This window comes from Phasianus colchicus, chromosome 35 (genome assembly GCF_987193195.1).
Source record: "Phasianus colchicus chromosome 35, bPhaCol1.hap1.1, whole genome shotgun sequence".
Classification (NCBI taxonomy): Eukaryota; Metazoa; Chordata; class Aves; order Galliformes; family Phasianidae; genus Phasianus; species Phasianus colchicus.
Window position 1 is genome coordinate 687,247 of NC_143470.1, and position 15,817 is coordinate 703,063.

The window sequence follows — 15,817 nt, forward strand, 5'->3', positions numbered from 1 at the left end:
GGTCTGCAAATGCAGAGCTCCATGGGCCAGCCGGCCGGCCACCTCTCGCCTGGCAGTGCTCCCCTGAACGGCCAGCCGGCTTTCGGCCTGGCCCAACTGGCCGGCCAGGAGGCTTCAGGCCTCGGAAGGCTTCCCCAGCCAGTCAGCCAGCTTCACCAGAGATTCCGGATCTCCCTCAAGGCCTGAGTGCAGCCGCTCCACGCAGCCCCAAGGCAGACCATCCAGGCTGCCACAGCTGCCTCGTGGAGCACTCCAACTGCCCAGGCAGAGCACCAAGAAGAGCAGGCCTGGCAGGCTGCCCCCAGCCGACTGGCCTTTGATCTTCATTAGGCCTTGTTCTGCTGTGGAGGACAGGTGGAAGCAATTCACTTGTCTGGCAAAGGGTGGAGCCTGGTTCCAGCCCTCCCTACCCTCACGTAGGGGCTGGCTGCCAGCTGTGAGGGCTGTCAGCATGGAGGTGTGTTCTTTGTTGGTGTTCTGTGTGCCCTGATCTTCTCGTGGCCTCCTTGTGCCCCATGCAAAGGCTCCCACTGCCCCAGGAATAGTCTCGATCCTGCATAAGGGACAGGATCTCCCTTCCAAAGGCCCGGGCATCAGGGTTTGGCCTTTCTGCTCCATAAGGCAAAGGATGCTGTTCTCAGCATCACAGCCACCAGCACAGCGCCTTTGTCTCCCTGTAATCATGGCTTCCAATTATCTGCTCTAACAAGTCCCTGGGGGCCGTGTTGGCAATGGCTCTCAGCGGGGCCCATTCATACTCCCAGAAACTTCCTCCTGACTTTATCTTCCTGAGCACTTTGTGCAGTCTTCTCTCAGCACTGGAGGATGATGGACTCAGCACCAAACACCCCAAGGAGACCAGTACAACCCCAAGAGCCCTCAAGTGCTTTGTGCCTTCCTGACATCTTCCTCAAGTCTTCAGAACCTGTACAGATAGCTGGAGAGCTATCAGGAGTGCATGTAAAGTGGAAGAGCCCAAAGTACATTTAATGAGTCTATTTATTAATTTATATTTCCCCCGGCATTAATAGCACATTAAGGCAGCACTCTGCAGTCCATCTTCATCCAAGGCATCTCCTAATGAGGTTTGCTCATGGGGCTATGGGGACATAGAGGGAAGGGTGGGATGTGAGGAGTGGTTTGAGGCAAAAAGGTGGGGCGGTGTAGGAATGCCTTTATTTCTTCCTGAGATGGGACTGGGGGTCCCTGTAGCCCAAAGGTGGGGCCACGATCCATGACCCCACATGAGCCAAACCCCAAGATGACCACATAACCCTGTGTGTGCGTGACCCCATGGCAGCGTGTGACCCACAGCCCTGTGTGAACCATACCCCCACACGACCCTGGGACTCCCTGACCCTGCCTGCCCCCATCACGCTGCGACCCACTGCCATGTGGCCCCAGAACTCTGGGATCCCTGCCCCCACCTCACCCCCACCATATAACACTCTGAGACCCGTAACTCCCTATCACCCAACCTGACCCTACCATCCCTTCTGACCCCATTGCTCTGACCCAGAACCCCATATGACCACATAACTCTGTGCAGTGCCATCTGACCCTACGTCACCCCATAACTCTGTGACCTGCATGACCCCCCTGTGACCCACGACCTCCTGTGCTAACCCCATGTGGCCATAGAACCATCTGTGTGTGGGGAAAAGGCATCTTCTCCTTGGGGGGGGACTGCCCCAGAGCTGCCCCAAAGGCGACATGGGGTGGGCTGCAGCCGTTTCCCTCAGTTTGGAGAGATGGGAACTGTCCAAAAGAGCCAGAAGGAGGACATGAATGCTTCTGCAGGGAAACACCTGTCACAAGGTTTGGTGACAAAGCAATCCCACCGAGACTAAGGAAGGGGCTGGAGCTTGGGTGCTGCGTGGCAACGAAGGAGACTTGAACCAGGGATAGAGCTGGGATGGACTGCAGGAAATCAACTCCTTAATGGGGACAGTGGGAGAAGAAATCCAAGTCAGCTGCAGAAGGAACAGCAGACCTCCTTACAAAAAGGCATCCCAGACTGGGGACGTTGGAGCAGTAGGGACAGTGGTAAAGAAATGGCTCCAACATCAGGTCTTGGAGCAATTACTGCAAAGACCCCGAGAAATGGACAAAGAGCTCTGATGGCAGCGCAGCACGAGGAGGAAGGAATGCATGGTGGTGCAGAAGGAGAAGGATGGAGAACAGCAGCGGTGGGATTCCCCTTTTGCACGGTCACCCACCGCTACGGGACTCTGCAACAAGAAGCTGCACCCTGCTGTGGTCAGCACGGCTGTGCTGAGCTGTTACGGTCAGGAAACATTCTAACATCTGCACGGATAGCAGGATAGGTAGGATCAGAGTGAGAGCTGTGCTGTTGTTCAGCAGACAGATGCTGAGCAGAGCACAGCAGGACCAGGATGTTCGGACCAAAGTAAGGTGGAGACTGCACACGAGGGAAGGCACAGGTGCAGGACAAAGCATGAGACACAGCAATGGCAACAGCTGTCAGAAATCCTGCCTGCCTGTCTGCATAGGAAAGAAAACAATCACACCAAAAGGACCAGGTTGGCCACAGACCTCACCTAGAGAAACAGCAGAGCGGATGCGTGGCCTAGACTGTGAGCCTGCAGTCCCCAGCCAAGAGGGAACAGGAGAGCAGGGACTGCCAAGGGAGGAGAGCTACAGGAGCAGAAGGAGCTCAGTGAGCAGCTGCGCCTTTTCTCCCTCACCACAAGGAGGGAGAGTGCAGAGAAGCCATAGCAATAACAGATGAGCTTTGCTGCTGCAGGGAGAGCTGTGCCTGATGGAAGAGCAGTGATGAGAGCGTTTCTTGCACAGCCCATGGGCACTTGGGGGGATCTGCAGGGATGGGGGAAGCCCTACAAAGCTGTGGGACAGACAAAGGACACGGATGGGAGGACCCCAAAGGGGCACTTTGGGGCAGCTATGGGGCACAGCCACACCTAGGAGCTGCCTTTACCCAACACACCGCTGGTGGTGGAACTGCTGCTGGCCACGGGCCGTGGGCAGTGATGGGGCTGTTCTGGGCTGCTCTAGGATGGCTCTGGGGCTGCTATGAAATGGGGCAGCTATGGGACACAGCCACAGCTCAGTGGGGTTGATGTTCCCGCACACAGAGCTGGTGGTGAATCTGCTCTGATCATGGAACCTCTTCCATAGCCCCCCGGACTCCCAGCTTGCCCAGCAAGATGGGGGCAAGCCGGGGGTCAGCGGATGTTATAGGCAGCTGATGTACAGCGACCCCAGAGCCACCCTGTAGCGTCCCCTGAACGACCCCAGAACAGACCCATCACTGTCCACAGCCTCATCCGGGGTTGTAGTGCTCACAGGGATATGGGTCATGTGGAGCCTTGCGGTCATGCCGAGCTCTATGGGGTTTTGGGGTCATGTGGGGTTATGGATCAGGGCCCCACCTTTGGGCCACAGGGAACCCCAATCCCCTCTCAGGAAGAAATCAAAAAATGCATTCCAGCACCACCCCACATCTCCCATTCTCACCCCAAACCCCTCCCCACATGACCCCAGACCCTCTACATCCCCATGCCACCCCACGTTCCCACACCCACAAGTCCCACCTTTACCTCACACGTTGCCTTCTCCTGCGCAGCACTCTGCTCCTGCAGCCTGTGGCCCATATCCCCAGTGCTCCCACATCACTTTCACCCACATCTGTGTTGTGCAGGAAGTGCTGCAGCTCCACATTCCTCTCCAGCAGCAGCTGCCCCTGCCCCAGTATTATTTGGTTGTATGGGTTCTGGAGGGAGAAGGGGGTGAGGAGGGGCCCAGGTTGGCTATTGGGGTCCTGGAATAGTGGCAGGGGTCCTGTCAAGGACTGTGGAGGTCTCTGACGTTGCTAAGGAGCCCTGGAGGCGATAAGGGAGATCTGAGGGAGGAAATAATGGGGGTCTGCTGGAGTCTAGTGGGGAATATGGGGTGCTGCTGGGGGCTATGGAGGTCTGTGAGGTTTTTGGCCAGCTGTAGTGGAGAAGTTCCTAGTCTGAGGAGGTCATTAAGAGGAAATGGGGTCTGTGCTGGGCTACTGGGATCTTGCAGGGAAAGTATTGAGGGAGGAGGGAGGTGTCGGGGCTCTGAGGGAATTATGGGTGGGCTGTAAAGGAAAGGTAATGGGTTATCTTGGGGAAAGCAAGGGGCAGCCATGGGGGATGGAAGGAACACCTACAGGAATGCAAGGGGAATCTGGGCTGGGGCAAGGGGACGGCTAGGGGAAGAACAGGGGAACGTCCCAGGAACTGAGTTCTTCTTTCAAATCCACATCTGCTACTTCCTGACGTAGCTGCAAGACTGCCAGAGAAGCTGCAGTACCGCTGCCCATTCAGCTGCCTGTGTCAGAAAGAGCTGCATGTTAGTGGGTGCAACTGCCACTACAAGGCCAACTCCATAATTGCAGACACAAAACCATCACCTTCAGTATCTGTTACAGGCTGACGACCGTGCCCTTGCACAGGAACCATTCCCACACAGCAAGGGAACTCCTTCACTGCCTTAGGATGCGGAAGAGGAAGAGCCCCAAAGCCTTCACAAGATGCTATCTTGCCACCAACTTTGGAAGCTACACACACCTTCTCCTTTGAGAATTAGCAAGATGAATCAATGCACGTTGCTGCTGGAGAGGGCTGTGCTGCATCTCCTGCTGCCATCCTTGGGTTGTCATCGTGATGCCAATCCACAGAGCACTTTGAAGGGCAGTAACCTTGCAAGAAAGAACAGAGAGCAGAGAGCTCTGCCGTGCATTTCCTGTTAGAACACAGAGATGAGCTGTACAGCCCTTGCTCTCAGAACACACACCGTTTCTCTTACCAGCTTTCCATTCCTGCACAACGCTGTTCAAACCCCTCCTCCATCTCTCCCTTCATACACAACGCACAGCCTCTCCCCAGCGACGAGCTCTGTGCTGTTTAATGCCTGTGCCATCATCGGGACCTACAGAAGAAACCTTGCGGTTAAGAGGGTTAATTAGACAAGCGCTCTGTCTGGCAGAATTCACCATCTTAAGCACTTTAAAGAAGCGTCTTCTTGAACGCCCTGAATCTCTGTGACACATCAGGAGATGCTGAACTAAACCGGCAGCCTTCTCAAAAATGGAAGGGCTCTTCAGAGCCAGCTGGAAGGGGAACAAGATCCTAGGGGGGCTGTGGAGCTGGTAAGGGAGGTCTGAGGGAGGAAATACAGATGCCTGGATGCCTGGTGCTCAGGCACAAGCAGAAGTGCTGATGGAAAATCACCACACAGCACAGACTGAGTCGCTGGTACCTTGCAGTGAGGAAAGGCTGAGATGCACAACGTCCTCACCTGCCTGCTTCTTGGAAGTGGAGGTTCAGCAGCAGCTCCACTCGTGATTAAGTCCTCCAAAAACCTTCTTCTTTCTTCCTGATCAGGAGACTGGATAGTGAAACCTTCTCCAAAGCCATTATGAAACTATATCTGTACCTGAAGCCCAAGGAGAAAACACGTGTCAGATTTAAGACCACAAAACAGTGCTATTCTATTCCAATCAAACTTCAGTTCTGATTTAAGTTTCACGACTGGCATTTCAGCCACCCTGCTATGGATAGGTTAAACCTATGGATAGGTTATAGGGTGGGAGAGGAGGGTGAGCCTTCTAGCCCAACGTCCCCTTATAGCCTACCATCACCCTATGGCCCCACACAGCCACTTATGGAACCACATCTGCCATACACCTCCTATAGGCCCATATCTCCCTATATTCCCCCACTGCCCCCCTCAGCCCCTCTACGTCCCCCCAAAACTTCCCATAGCATAATAACCCTCTCTATAGACCCTCCCCAGCCCCCTATCATCCTATAGACCCTCCCATTGCCCACCACAAACCCCTATAGTCCCATTAACCCTTTAAAGGTCTATAACTTCCTGAAGGGAGGTTGTAGTGAGCTGGGGGTCGGCCTCTTCTCTCGTGTCATTAGTGATAGGACCAGAGGGAATGGTTTCAAGCTACTGCAGGGGAGATTCAAGCTGGACATTAGGAAGTATTACTTTTCAGAAGGGGTGATCAGGCACTGGAATGGACAGCCCATGGAGGTGTCACCGACCCTGGGGTGTTCAAGCAAAGACTGGATGTTGTGTTGAGGGACATGGTTTAGTAGGAGCTATTGGTAGTGGGTGAACGGTTGGACTGGATGATCTTTTAGGTCTTTTCCAACCTTGGTGATTCTATGAAAGGAAGGGGGGAGCCTTCTAGCCCCACAGCCCGTAGAGCCCACCCTAGAGCCCCCTATCACCCTATGGCCCCACACAGCCCCTTAGAGAACCATATCCCCCATACACCCCCTTGTAGTCCCATATCCCATAAGAACTCTCCTATAGCCATCCCACTTCCCCTTATAGATTCCCCCAAGAGCCCCCCAGTCTTTTATAACCCTCCCATATCCCCTTATAACCCGTCTATAGTCCCCCCACATTTTCCTATAGCCCCATAACACCCTATAGCCACAATAAAGCCCCCTATACTCCCATATCCCCCGTAACACTTTGATAGCCCATGCATATCCCCTTATGATCTTCCCTTACAACTGTATAGCTCCCCAAATAGCCACCGACAGTCCCACGCCCCCCCAGCTCCCATAGCACCCTATATCTCTCTATAGCCCTAAAACACCCCCTAAAGCCCCCCCAGTGCCTTATAGCCCCATATCCCCCTCTATCCCCCACATAGCCCCCTTTTCTCCCATATCCCCCATACTACTTCTAGAGTCCCCACAGCTTGCTATTGCCCCAAATCTCCCTGTAGCCACAATAAAGCACCCTATAGCCCCACGAACCCCTATATCCACCCCTAAGGCCCCCGAAGCCCTAGAGCCCCATACCCTCCTATCACCCACGCAGCCCTATATCCCTCTACAGCCCCCCTAAAGCGCCTCATAGCCCCACATCCCTCCTGATAGCCCCCCAACCCCATATTCCCCACACAGTACCTATACCCTCACATCCCCCGACACTCCCCCACATCCCCGATATTCCCCCACATTACCCCATACCCCCCCAAACCCCATATTACCCCACAGCCCCCCTGTAGCCAAAACAGCCCCTAAACTCCCACATCCCCCCGGATCTCCCCCACCGCCCCTCGGACCCACAGCTCACCTCAGCCCCGGGGGGCACCGGGAGCAGCGCCGGAGGCCTCGGGGGGGCACGGCCCGGATGCGGGCAGCAGCGCTGCGGCGGTCGGGCCCCGAGTCCTTCAGCCGTCCCAAAGCCCCGCATCCCGCGCACGGTTCCTCTCCCCGGCCCCGGCCCAAGCCGTTCTCCCGCACACCTCCGGCTTGTGCCGCTTTCCTCAGCACCGCTCCCGTCGTGCCGCGGCTCCGTCTCGGTGCTGCCCGCACAGCTCCGGCGCGCAGCGCCTGCGCCTGCGCCTGCGGGACCGGCGGCGTCGGAGAGGAAAGACGGCGGGCTCCGAGCCGGAGGCAACGGCCGCTCCCGCGCTCGGCGCCTCAGCCAATCGGAGCCGGCGGCGCTGCCGCCGACCAATCCGAGACCGGAGGCGGGCCGGAACTGCCGCCGACCAATGAGAGGCGCGAACGGACCGGAAGTGTCGCCGACCAGTGAGAGGCCGGGGGCGGGGCGGAGCGGCTGTGGGGGCGGGGCCTCGGGGTGCTCTGTATTGCCATAGGGGATGGGATTGGGATCGGAATTGGGATCGGGGATGTGGGATTGCGATTGGGATGAGGGATTGAGATTGACAGGTGGGTGATGGGCTTGGGATGAGGGTCTGGGAATGAGATTTGGAACTGGGATTGGGATGTGGGCTGTAGGATGCGGGGTTGGGATGTTGACTGTGGGCTCGGAATGTGAGATTTGGGACTGGGCTGTGGGAATATGGATGTGGGATCTGAGGGCAGTGCTGTGATGCCTGAGGTCACCCGGAGTCACTCTGTGATCAGCCCACAGCTGTGTGTTCCAAAGAACAGCCACTGAGGTCAGGGGCAGCAGTCCAGGCAGGGAGATGCTGTGGTGGGAAGCAGGCTTGGTGCCGACGTCCTGCAGGGAAACGGGTGCAGACTGCATGGGACAGTGTAGGACAGCACGTGGTGGAGATGGCTGAGGGGCTGGCAACGCTGGAAGGCCCTGACGGAGCCAAGGTCTTTGTCCAGCAGGCCGTGGATGGTGTCTGTGGTACAGAGAACCGTGAGGGGACACGCTGTCCTCGTGGCACTGGGCTCTCGTGGCCTCCTTGTGCCCCATGCAAAGGCTCCCACTGCTCCAGGAATAGTCTCGATCCTGCATAAGGGACAGGATCTCCCTTCCAAAGGTCTGGGCATCAGGGTTTGGCCTTGCTGCTCCATAAGGCAAAGGATGCTGTTCTCAGCATCACAGCCACCAGCACAGCGCCTTTGTCTCCCTGTAATCATGGCTTCCAATTATCTGCTCTAACAAGTCCCTGGGGGCCGTGTTGGCAATGGCTCTCAGCGGGGCCCATTCATACTCCCAGAAACTTCCTTCCAACTTTATCTTCCTGAGCACTTTGTGCAGTCTTCTCTCAGCACTGGAGGATGATGGACTCAGCACCAAACACCCCAAGGAGACCAGTACAACCCCGAGAGCCCTCAAGTGCTTTGTGCCTTCCTGACATCTTCCTCAAGTCTTCAGAACCTGTACAGCTAACTGGAGAGCTATCAGGAGTGCACTTAAAGAGGAGGACCCTAAGGTACATTTAACGAGTCTCTTTATTTATTTATATTTTCTCCAGTATTAAAAGCAAATTAAGGCAGCACTTTGCAGACAGTAATCATCCAAGGCGTCTCCTAATGAGGTTTGCTCTTTCACTGTGTGGACAGACTTTCTCCTCAGCCTCCCAAGCCCATTACTGCTCACATTGGCCCCGTGGGATTTTCATCCCTTTTCCTCACATCAGTCTTCTCTGAAATTTGCAGCTCAGCGTTGCTTTTCTTTGCATCAACTCCCACTTGCCTTCCTCAGAGAACCAGCTGCACATGGGCACAGAGGGATTCCTCCTTGTTGCCAACAAATGGGAATCAACACGATGCAATTGAATGAACAGTAAAACACTCTCCTCAGCTGGATGCCATGTTCAAGCTGTCTGCCTTCCAGGGGGAATTTCGGTGCCAGAAGAACTTTTGGCAGAGAAAGTACATACAAACACAAATAAGAAGTTGAGTAAAGAATTCATTAGACTTCTGAGATGGCCCAAGTTTCCAACTTATGGGAGCTCCTAGAGTAACCAGATAGCTGGGAGGTATCTGAAAGAACAAAGAGCAAAGGGAGGGGGAAATCTGGAGAGCAGTGGGAAGGGCACATGCCCACACTGCCTGCAGAAAACACGACCTTAGCCATGGTCATTTATTCAGGAGAGCTGGAAACACCTGCAGGGAGTGGGAGATCAAATACAGAGGTGAGACCAAGCAGGGCTAGCAGCTGCCTGTGTCCCAGCACCTGAATGCTTTTGTGTCCTCCAAACACAGTTCTGGAAAACAGTGACACAATAAATCTCCTCAAAGACTGGTATTTCCAATAAGGAGAGAAACCAGGCCCCAAAGCAGTTTAGAAACTGAGAGGTGTGTTGGCACATTTTCTGTGATTTGGATCTTTCTCTTCAGTTCTTTGTTCCAGTTTTATTGACATTACATAACATCTTTCACACCTACAGCCTCAAAACAAACACACAAACAAACAAAACAACAGAAAAAAAAACATCTTTGACAGTGATAGGCCCAAGGAAAATGGTTACACACTAAAAGAGAAAATAAGATTAGATGTTAGGAGGGAATTCCTAATGTCCTTAACATCAGGTTGTGAGGCAATGGAACAGATTGCCCAGAGAAGTTGTGGATGCCCCATGCTCAAGGCAAGGACAATGACACGGGGGTTGGAACTTGATGGGCTTTAAGGTCCCTACCAATCCAAGCTATTCAATGATGTATGTTGGAAATATCCAAACACTTTATCAGGACGATATCTCTGATAAAGCAGATTTTATTTGCAATTGCAATGGAGGGGCCTCCTGCAAGCAGGACAGCACTCAGAAAACAGCGTTACATCTTTTATTCCCTATTGCCCGATGCTTCTCTCTTTCTCCCCCAGTTCCTCATTGGCTGAATACTTTAGGTTCCCAATCTTCTCAACGCTTCACTAAACATACAAACACTGGACAAACATAGATCTCTGCTGGCTAAGTGTAAACTTCTAATTAATTAATTAACGTCTGACCCTCACTCCACACTTGGTTATTGTTTCTGGATATCTGCTTGACCTCCCTTGCATAGAGATAAGCTCGGAAGGAGGAAAGTTCTTCTACAAACCAGTTGCCCTTTTTAGTATCTAATGCAGAAACAACATTCCATTCCCACAGACACCACAGAGTGACGTCCGCTCAGAAATTGTACAAAGACAAGTGATAGCTGGCAACCTACTGCTGGGAACCTGTTTTGGCAGGGGTGGTGAACGTGGTGAACCCCCGCTGGTCCCTTCCAACCCCTACGATCCCGGGTTCTACTTTCTGTTCACAAATCTGATGTAATCCAATCCAACGTCCCGCTTTCTTAACTCAGCCGATATCCCCTCTTCGTTCCTCTTCCTTCCTTCAGGTGATCCTGCCCACAATGTCCATGTGAAATGTCTCATCCTGCTTGGAAGGCTGTGAGGAAAGCAAATCTCTGGGATCCCCCAAACAAAGCACTCCCTGCCCGGCAGGGTCGCGGGAGCCATGGAGTCATGACTGTGACACAGAGGATCAATGCCGGCTAATTTATGGAGCGTTCTAACAAGGAATCAACGACTTCCAGGCAAAACTAAGCAACTTTCTGACCACAGGTCATCAGCGTTACGGGTAGAGTACTTTGGAACAGTACTTGTTTCCGTATCTCCTTCTTGAACATCACTTCAGGCAACGGCCACTAAAGGAAAACAAGTAATACTACACTGAGAGCAAAGAAAAGGAGAGAGAGAAAACAGTGAGCGGTCAGCGCTCCCACCCGGGGCGGGCAGCAGGCTGCTGGTGCCAGCATCACAATGGGCAGCGGCCAGCACCGGCCACGCTGTCATCGCGTCACCATGGCGACGTTTGTGACACGGGCACCCGGGAGGGGTATGTAGGCAGAGCACGCTGGTGGGTCCTGCATCCTGAAGGAGCATCTGGCAGAGAGCAGACGCATCTGAAGGATGAGCTCCGGCATGGCTGGCGCCAACAAGGAGCAAGCCGCCGGCACGAGGCGGAACGGGATGAGCGAGGTCGGCCCCGCAGCGAGGCGTGCCTCCAGACCGACACGCGCCGACACCGAAGGTACACGGGTCCACAGCCAACCTTGGCACGAGATGACACTTTCCATCTGCCACCTCGCTCCTGCCTGGCAGCGGTAGCGGTGCTGGGAAGCGGCAGATGCAGAGTGTGACCTGCTTTTCCTTTGCCCTCCAGAGCGAGTTGCCGTCTGGGATGCGGTGGCCGCCTACGTACGGGAGCAGCTGCTGCTGCAGAAGGTGTGTTGGCTGTCGGGTTCCTCCTCTCCCCATCCAGCTCAGCCTGGACTTCCTCTGAGTCTCCCCCTCCACAGAAAGCAGGAAACTGCCCCCACATTTCTCTCCTGGGCATCCCACGGGCTTCCTGCAACTCCTGCACGATCACTTGTGCCGGGCACTGTCTATCTCAGGGCTGATGCCTGTCTCTGGAAGCCTCTGGATCCCACGAGGCTGCTTCTGCCCTGCCTGCTGTGCTGCATTTGGGAGGGCGAGGGGAAGGAGAGGACTGCGCAGCCCCTTCCCAAAGCCATTCCCGATGCCCTGGCTTGTGCCTCTGAACAGCGGCAGAGGGCTGTCCCTACCTTGGACCCCTTCGGCTCTTCCTCCAGCCGTCCCATAACCCTTCCGCCCTTCCTTTCTCTCCCACTTGCAGGGGGTCTGGATTCCCACCTTTGGCTTCTTTGACACCATCTCCAAAGACATCCGGACTGAGGACGGGACGGTGACTCTGCAGTGGCCCGTGTTTCACCTGGCTACAAACCTCATAGCCACGCACCACCTCAAGGCCCACAGGGAGTCCCTGCCAGGTAGGAGGGGGGATTAAACTTTTGCTGGCTTCATGGACAGGGCAAACGGCCACCACCTCCATTCTCAAAAGCAAACCTCTCCCTCTGAGCAGCCCGTCCAAATATGGGGCCGTTCTGGCTGATGTCCACCAGAAGCACTTCTAGGGAAGAACCTGTGGAAAACCACCCGTATCATCAACTCCGTCCCTCGCATTTTTCAGTCCATAGGAAGGTGGAGCCGCTGAAATACAGCAAGGTGGCCGCAGCTGCTTCTCTGAGCTGGCAGACACTCCGGACTTGCATTCAAAGCACCGTGTCCCTGCTCTCCGGCTGCCTGCAGAATGGGGAGAACGTTGCCGTTGTCCTCAAGGACATCGGCGTGCTCCTCATTGACGGACTGACCTTCCAAATGAAATTCTACTACGACTTCCTCGAGAAGCTGTCAGGGAAAGAGAAATTCAGAAGAGCTGCTTTCAAGGTGAGCTGTAGTTTCTCCATGACCCAGGCAGAGCTGTGACACCTGCTGTGCCCGCACACGGCCCACCAGGATCTGGCCAGCTGCTCAGGCCGTACAAGTGCTGTGCTGCTGTCAGCTCTCCCCGCCTTGGGCTCCTCGTGTCCCCAGGACCTCAGCCGTGACGAGGACATCCCACATCCTCCCCCTTTCTCCCCTGCAGGCCCCCTGGCTGCTGGACACGGTGGTGTCCCGGATGGCACCGGTGGCCTCCCTGGCGCTCTCTGGCTGCCTTGTCGTCTTTCCCAAGTGAGTATGTTGGTGGCTGTAGCTGCTGCTTGATGCAGCTGCTCAGCTCTCATTCCATCACGCTTGCTCCTTGTGTCCACGACTGTCCTGCCCATGAGCATATGTCCTACAGTCATGGAAGGATTTCAGCTGGAAGGAACCCCGAAAGGGCACCTAGTCCCACTCCCCTGCAGGGAACAGGCACACCTACCGCCAGATGAGGTTGCTCCGAGCCCGGTCCAGCCCGACCTTGAATGCCCATCCGGGCACCCACCACCTCTCTGGGCAAGATGTTCCGGTGCCTGCCACCCTTCTGTCAAAACCTTCTTCCTTATATCCAATCTAAATCTTCCCTCCTGCCTTTTGAAACTATTTCCCCCTCACTTATCCCGACTGATGCTGCTGAAGACTTTAGAAAGTCATGTGCTTCATGCAGCATGAAAATGTGCCTGGGAGCAGACAACCAGAGAGCAACAAGGATTGCTGGAGCGCTGCGTCACACCGGTTGCTGTCTTCTCGTCACGTACAGGTTTCAAATGGAGTTTGTTCCCAAACCACCGCCCGCAATAAGACGCAGGTCCTCACGAAGCCTCCCTGGTCCGGAGAAACCAAAGAAAGAAGAGACTTTGCCACCTCTCGTCCAGGGCAAGAAAGGTAAAGCAGCTGCCAGCTCCTTTCCGCGGCACGGGCAGCATACTTGAGATGGGAAATCCCCTGCTGAACATCAGCCAAGGGCTCTGACTTGTGTCAAAGCTTCACGCCAGCTCAGCACGGCCTCTTCCCAAACTAAGGAATTGTTGGCCTCTCCCAAACTAAGGCGCTGAGCGTGACGTGCCCCCATCCCTGGCTATGGCAGGAGGATGTGCGGATCTTAGGCCCTGCCCTCCCCCAGTGGAAGGATACGGTCCCCAAAAGTCACTCTGCCACCTCATCGTCACCACCCAGCTCCTCTTTCCCAAAGCCAACGTCACTAATGCAGTCCCAAAACAGAGCTGAATTGCAGAGAGGAGGAGTGGGGCCAGGGATGGTGTCAGGAAGGGTACGAAGGCGGTGCAGATGTCAGCAGTGGGGGGAGCAGAGCGTCCCTCTCAGATGTTCTGGGAACAGGCCTGAGAGCCCCTTGTGAGTGAGCCAAAGGGTTTACGGTGAATCTCCTCTGCCTTCTCCATTCCAGTGAGATTTGCTGACCGTCCAACCTTCATCAAACGCTTGAGCACAGACAGCGTTGATGGAGGACACCTCAGAAGGATAAGGAGCTCACTGCTGAAGGAGAGCTCCAAGGCCAGGTGAGGCTGGAGGCTCTGGGCTGGGATGTGCATGGGGGTGACACAGCGAGAGCCCGTTCCCTAGCCCCAAAGGGTCACTGTTGGTGGCCGCCCAACAGTGCTGAACGCAGCACCCACCGTGCTGGGATGGGGACGCCAGGAGCCCCCCTCTCCGCATCCCAGGAGAGTCACGGGGCAGCCGCTGAGCTGTCTGTGGGGAGGGCTGCGTTGCAGCCAAGGCTCCTGGCTCAGGCTTGCAGCATGCGGCCCCAAAGCCATCAGCCACTCACGCGGACCCCTCCCGCTCTGTCCTTTCAGTCCGCTGCCACCCATCCGGAGGGCGTCTGAAGCCCAAGAGCAGCCGGTGACCTGCGAGCTGCAGGGGGAGGCAGTACCATCAAGCAAACAAGACCAGCGCCGAACACTGGGAACCAAACACGTGAGCTTCCTTGATGAAGTGCAGGAAGCAGGAAAAGCCCATCGTGAGGATGCGGTGCAAAAATTGCAGACAGCCAAGGCCGCACCCCCTCAGATCACCTTGAGGCCAGCAACACCTTTCAGAAGCGACTCAAGAAGATCTTCCACAAGGGCTGAGTCTACAGAGCCTCAAGGCCGACCATCCAGGCTCCCACTGACTTGTGACTCGGTGAAACTTCTCAGGCAGAGGGCAAGGAAGATCAGGACAGTGCAGGATGCACTGGGGCAGATGGCAGCATCACCACTTCGTGGGGAGTCCAGGCTGCCTGAGGAGTCTTCCATCACCCGACCTGGACTGCTGCCACCCATAAAAGAAGAAACGGGGTCTCCCGAGTGCCAGCCTCCAAAGACCAAACCCCCAGTCCGCAGGAAGGCCACACCCTACCCACGCTGATGCGGGCATGGGGTGCCCACGACACACAGAGCTCCACTGGAGGCAGCAAAACAGATGTGTGAATCCCATCTGCATCACATCTAATACTAACCAGGCTGCCCAGGGCCCCATCCGACCTGGCCTTGAACACCTCCAGGGACGGGGCATCCACAACCTCTCCGGGCAGCCTGTTCCAGTATCCCACCACTCTCTCTGGAAAGAACAATCCAATCTGGCATCCAATCTTCAACTCAAAACCACTTCCCCTTGGCCTGCCATTAGCTACACCATCAAAGAGTTGACTCCCCTCCTGTTTGTAGGCTCCCTTTATGTACTGGAAGGCTGCAAGGAGGTCACCCCGTTGCCTTCCCTTCTCCAGGCCAACAAGGAGATCTAGAGTGAAATGTAGAGGGGCAAAACCATCAATAAAGCCTTATCAGGGGCCTACCCTTTAAAAACCTCCAGAACGCCTGTGACAGTGTCATTGCGCCTTTTGACGCCAGCTCTTGTGCTGGTGGAGGGAGAAAGAATTGCGAGAGGGCATCAGAGCGTCTCACGGTGCTTTGATGCCCAGGGAAATCCAGCACAGTCTCTTCTGTCTTATCTGGATCACAACTTACGGGCTTTTGGCCTGGCAGGGCCCCTTTGGCCGGCTTGGAGAGGTCTGCAAATGCAGAGCTCCATGGGCCAGCCGGCCGGCCACCTCTCGCCTGGCAGTGCTCCCCTGAACGGCCAGCCGGCTTTCGGCCTGGCCCAACTGGCCGGCCAGGAGGCTTCAGGCCTCGGAAGGCTTCCCCAGCCAGTCAGCCAGCTTCACCAGAGATTCCGGATCTCCCTCAAGGCCTGAGTGCAGCTGCTCCACGCAGCCCCAAGGCAGACCATCCAGGCTGCCACAGCTGCCTCGTGGAGCACTCCAACTGCCCAGGCAGAGCACCAAGAAGAGCAG

The 15,817-nt window shown here is 55.5% G+C and overlaps 1 protein-coding gene, 1 long non-coding RNA gene and 1 pseudogene across 2 annotated transcripts; 1 reads left to right on the plus strand and 2 right to left on the minus strand.

The window, feature by feature from the left end:
* Positions 1–981: 981 nt before the first annotated feature.
* Positions 982–4,441, minus strand: LOC149913687 (uncharacterized). Its single transcript, XR_016461041.1, has 2 exons — positions 3,582–4,441; positions 982–1,099 (listed from the first exon to the last, which is right to left on the minus strand). It is a non-coding gene; the product is annotated as an uncharacterized LOC149913687 (long non-coding RNA).
* Positions 4,442–10,518: 6,077 nt separating this feature from the next.
* On the minus strand, positions 10,519–11,846 carry LOC149913688 (uncharacterized; annotated as a pseudogene).
* Positions 11,751–15,168, plus strand: LOC149913689 (uncharacterized). Its single transcript, XM_090129238.1, has 3 exons — positions 11,751–13,410; positions 13,931–14,042; positions 14,340–15,168. The coding sequence occupies exons 1-3, from the start codon at positions 13,011–13,013 to the stop codon at positions 14,890–14,892; spliced, it is 1,065 nt and encodes a 354-aa protein (XP_089985364.1). The 5' UTR covers positions 11,751–13,010; the 3' UTR covers positions 14,893–15,168.
* The last annotated feature ends 649 nt before the right edge of the window (positions 15,169–15,817 follow it).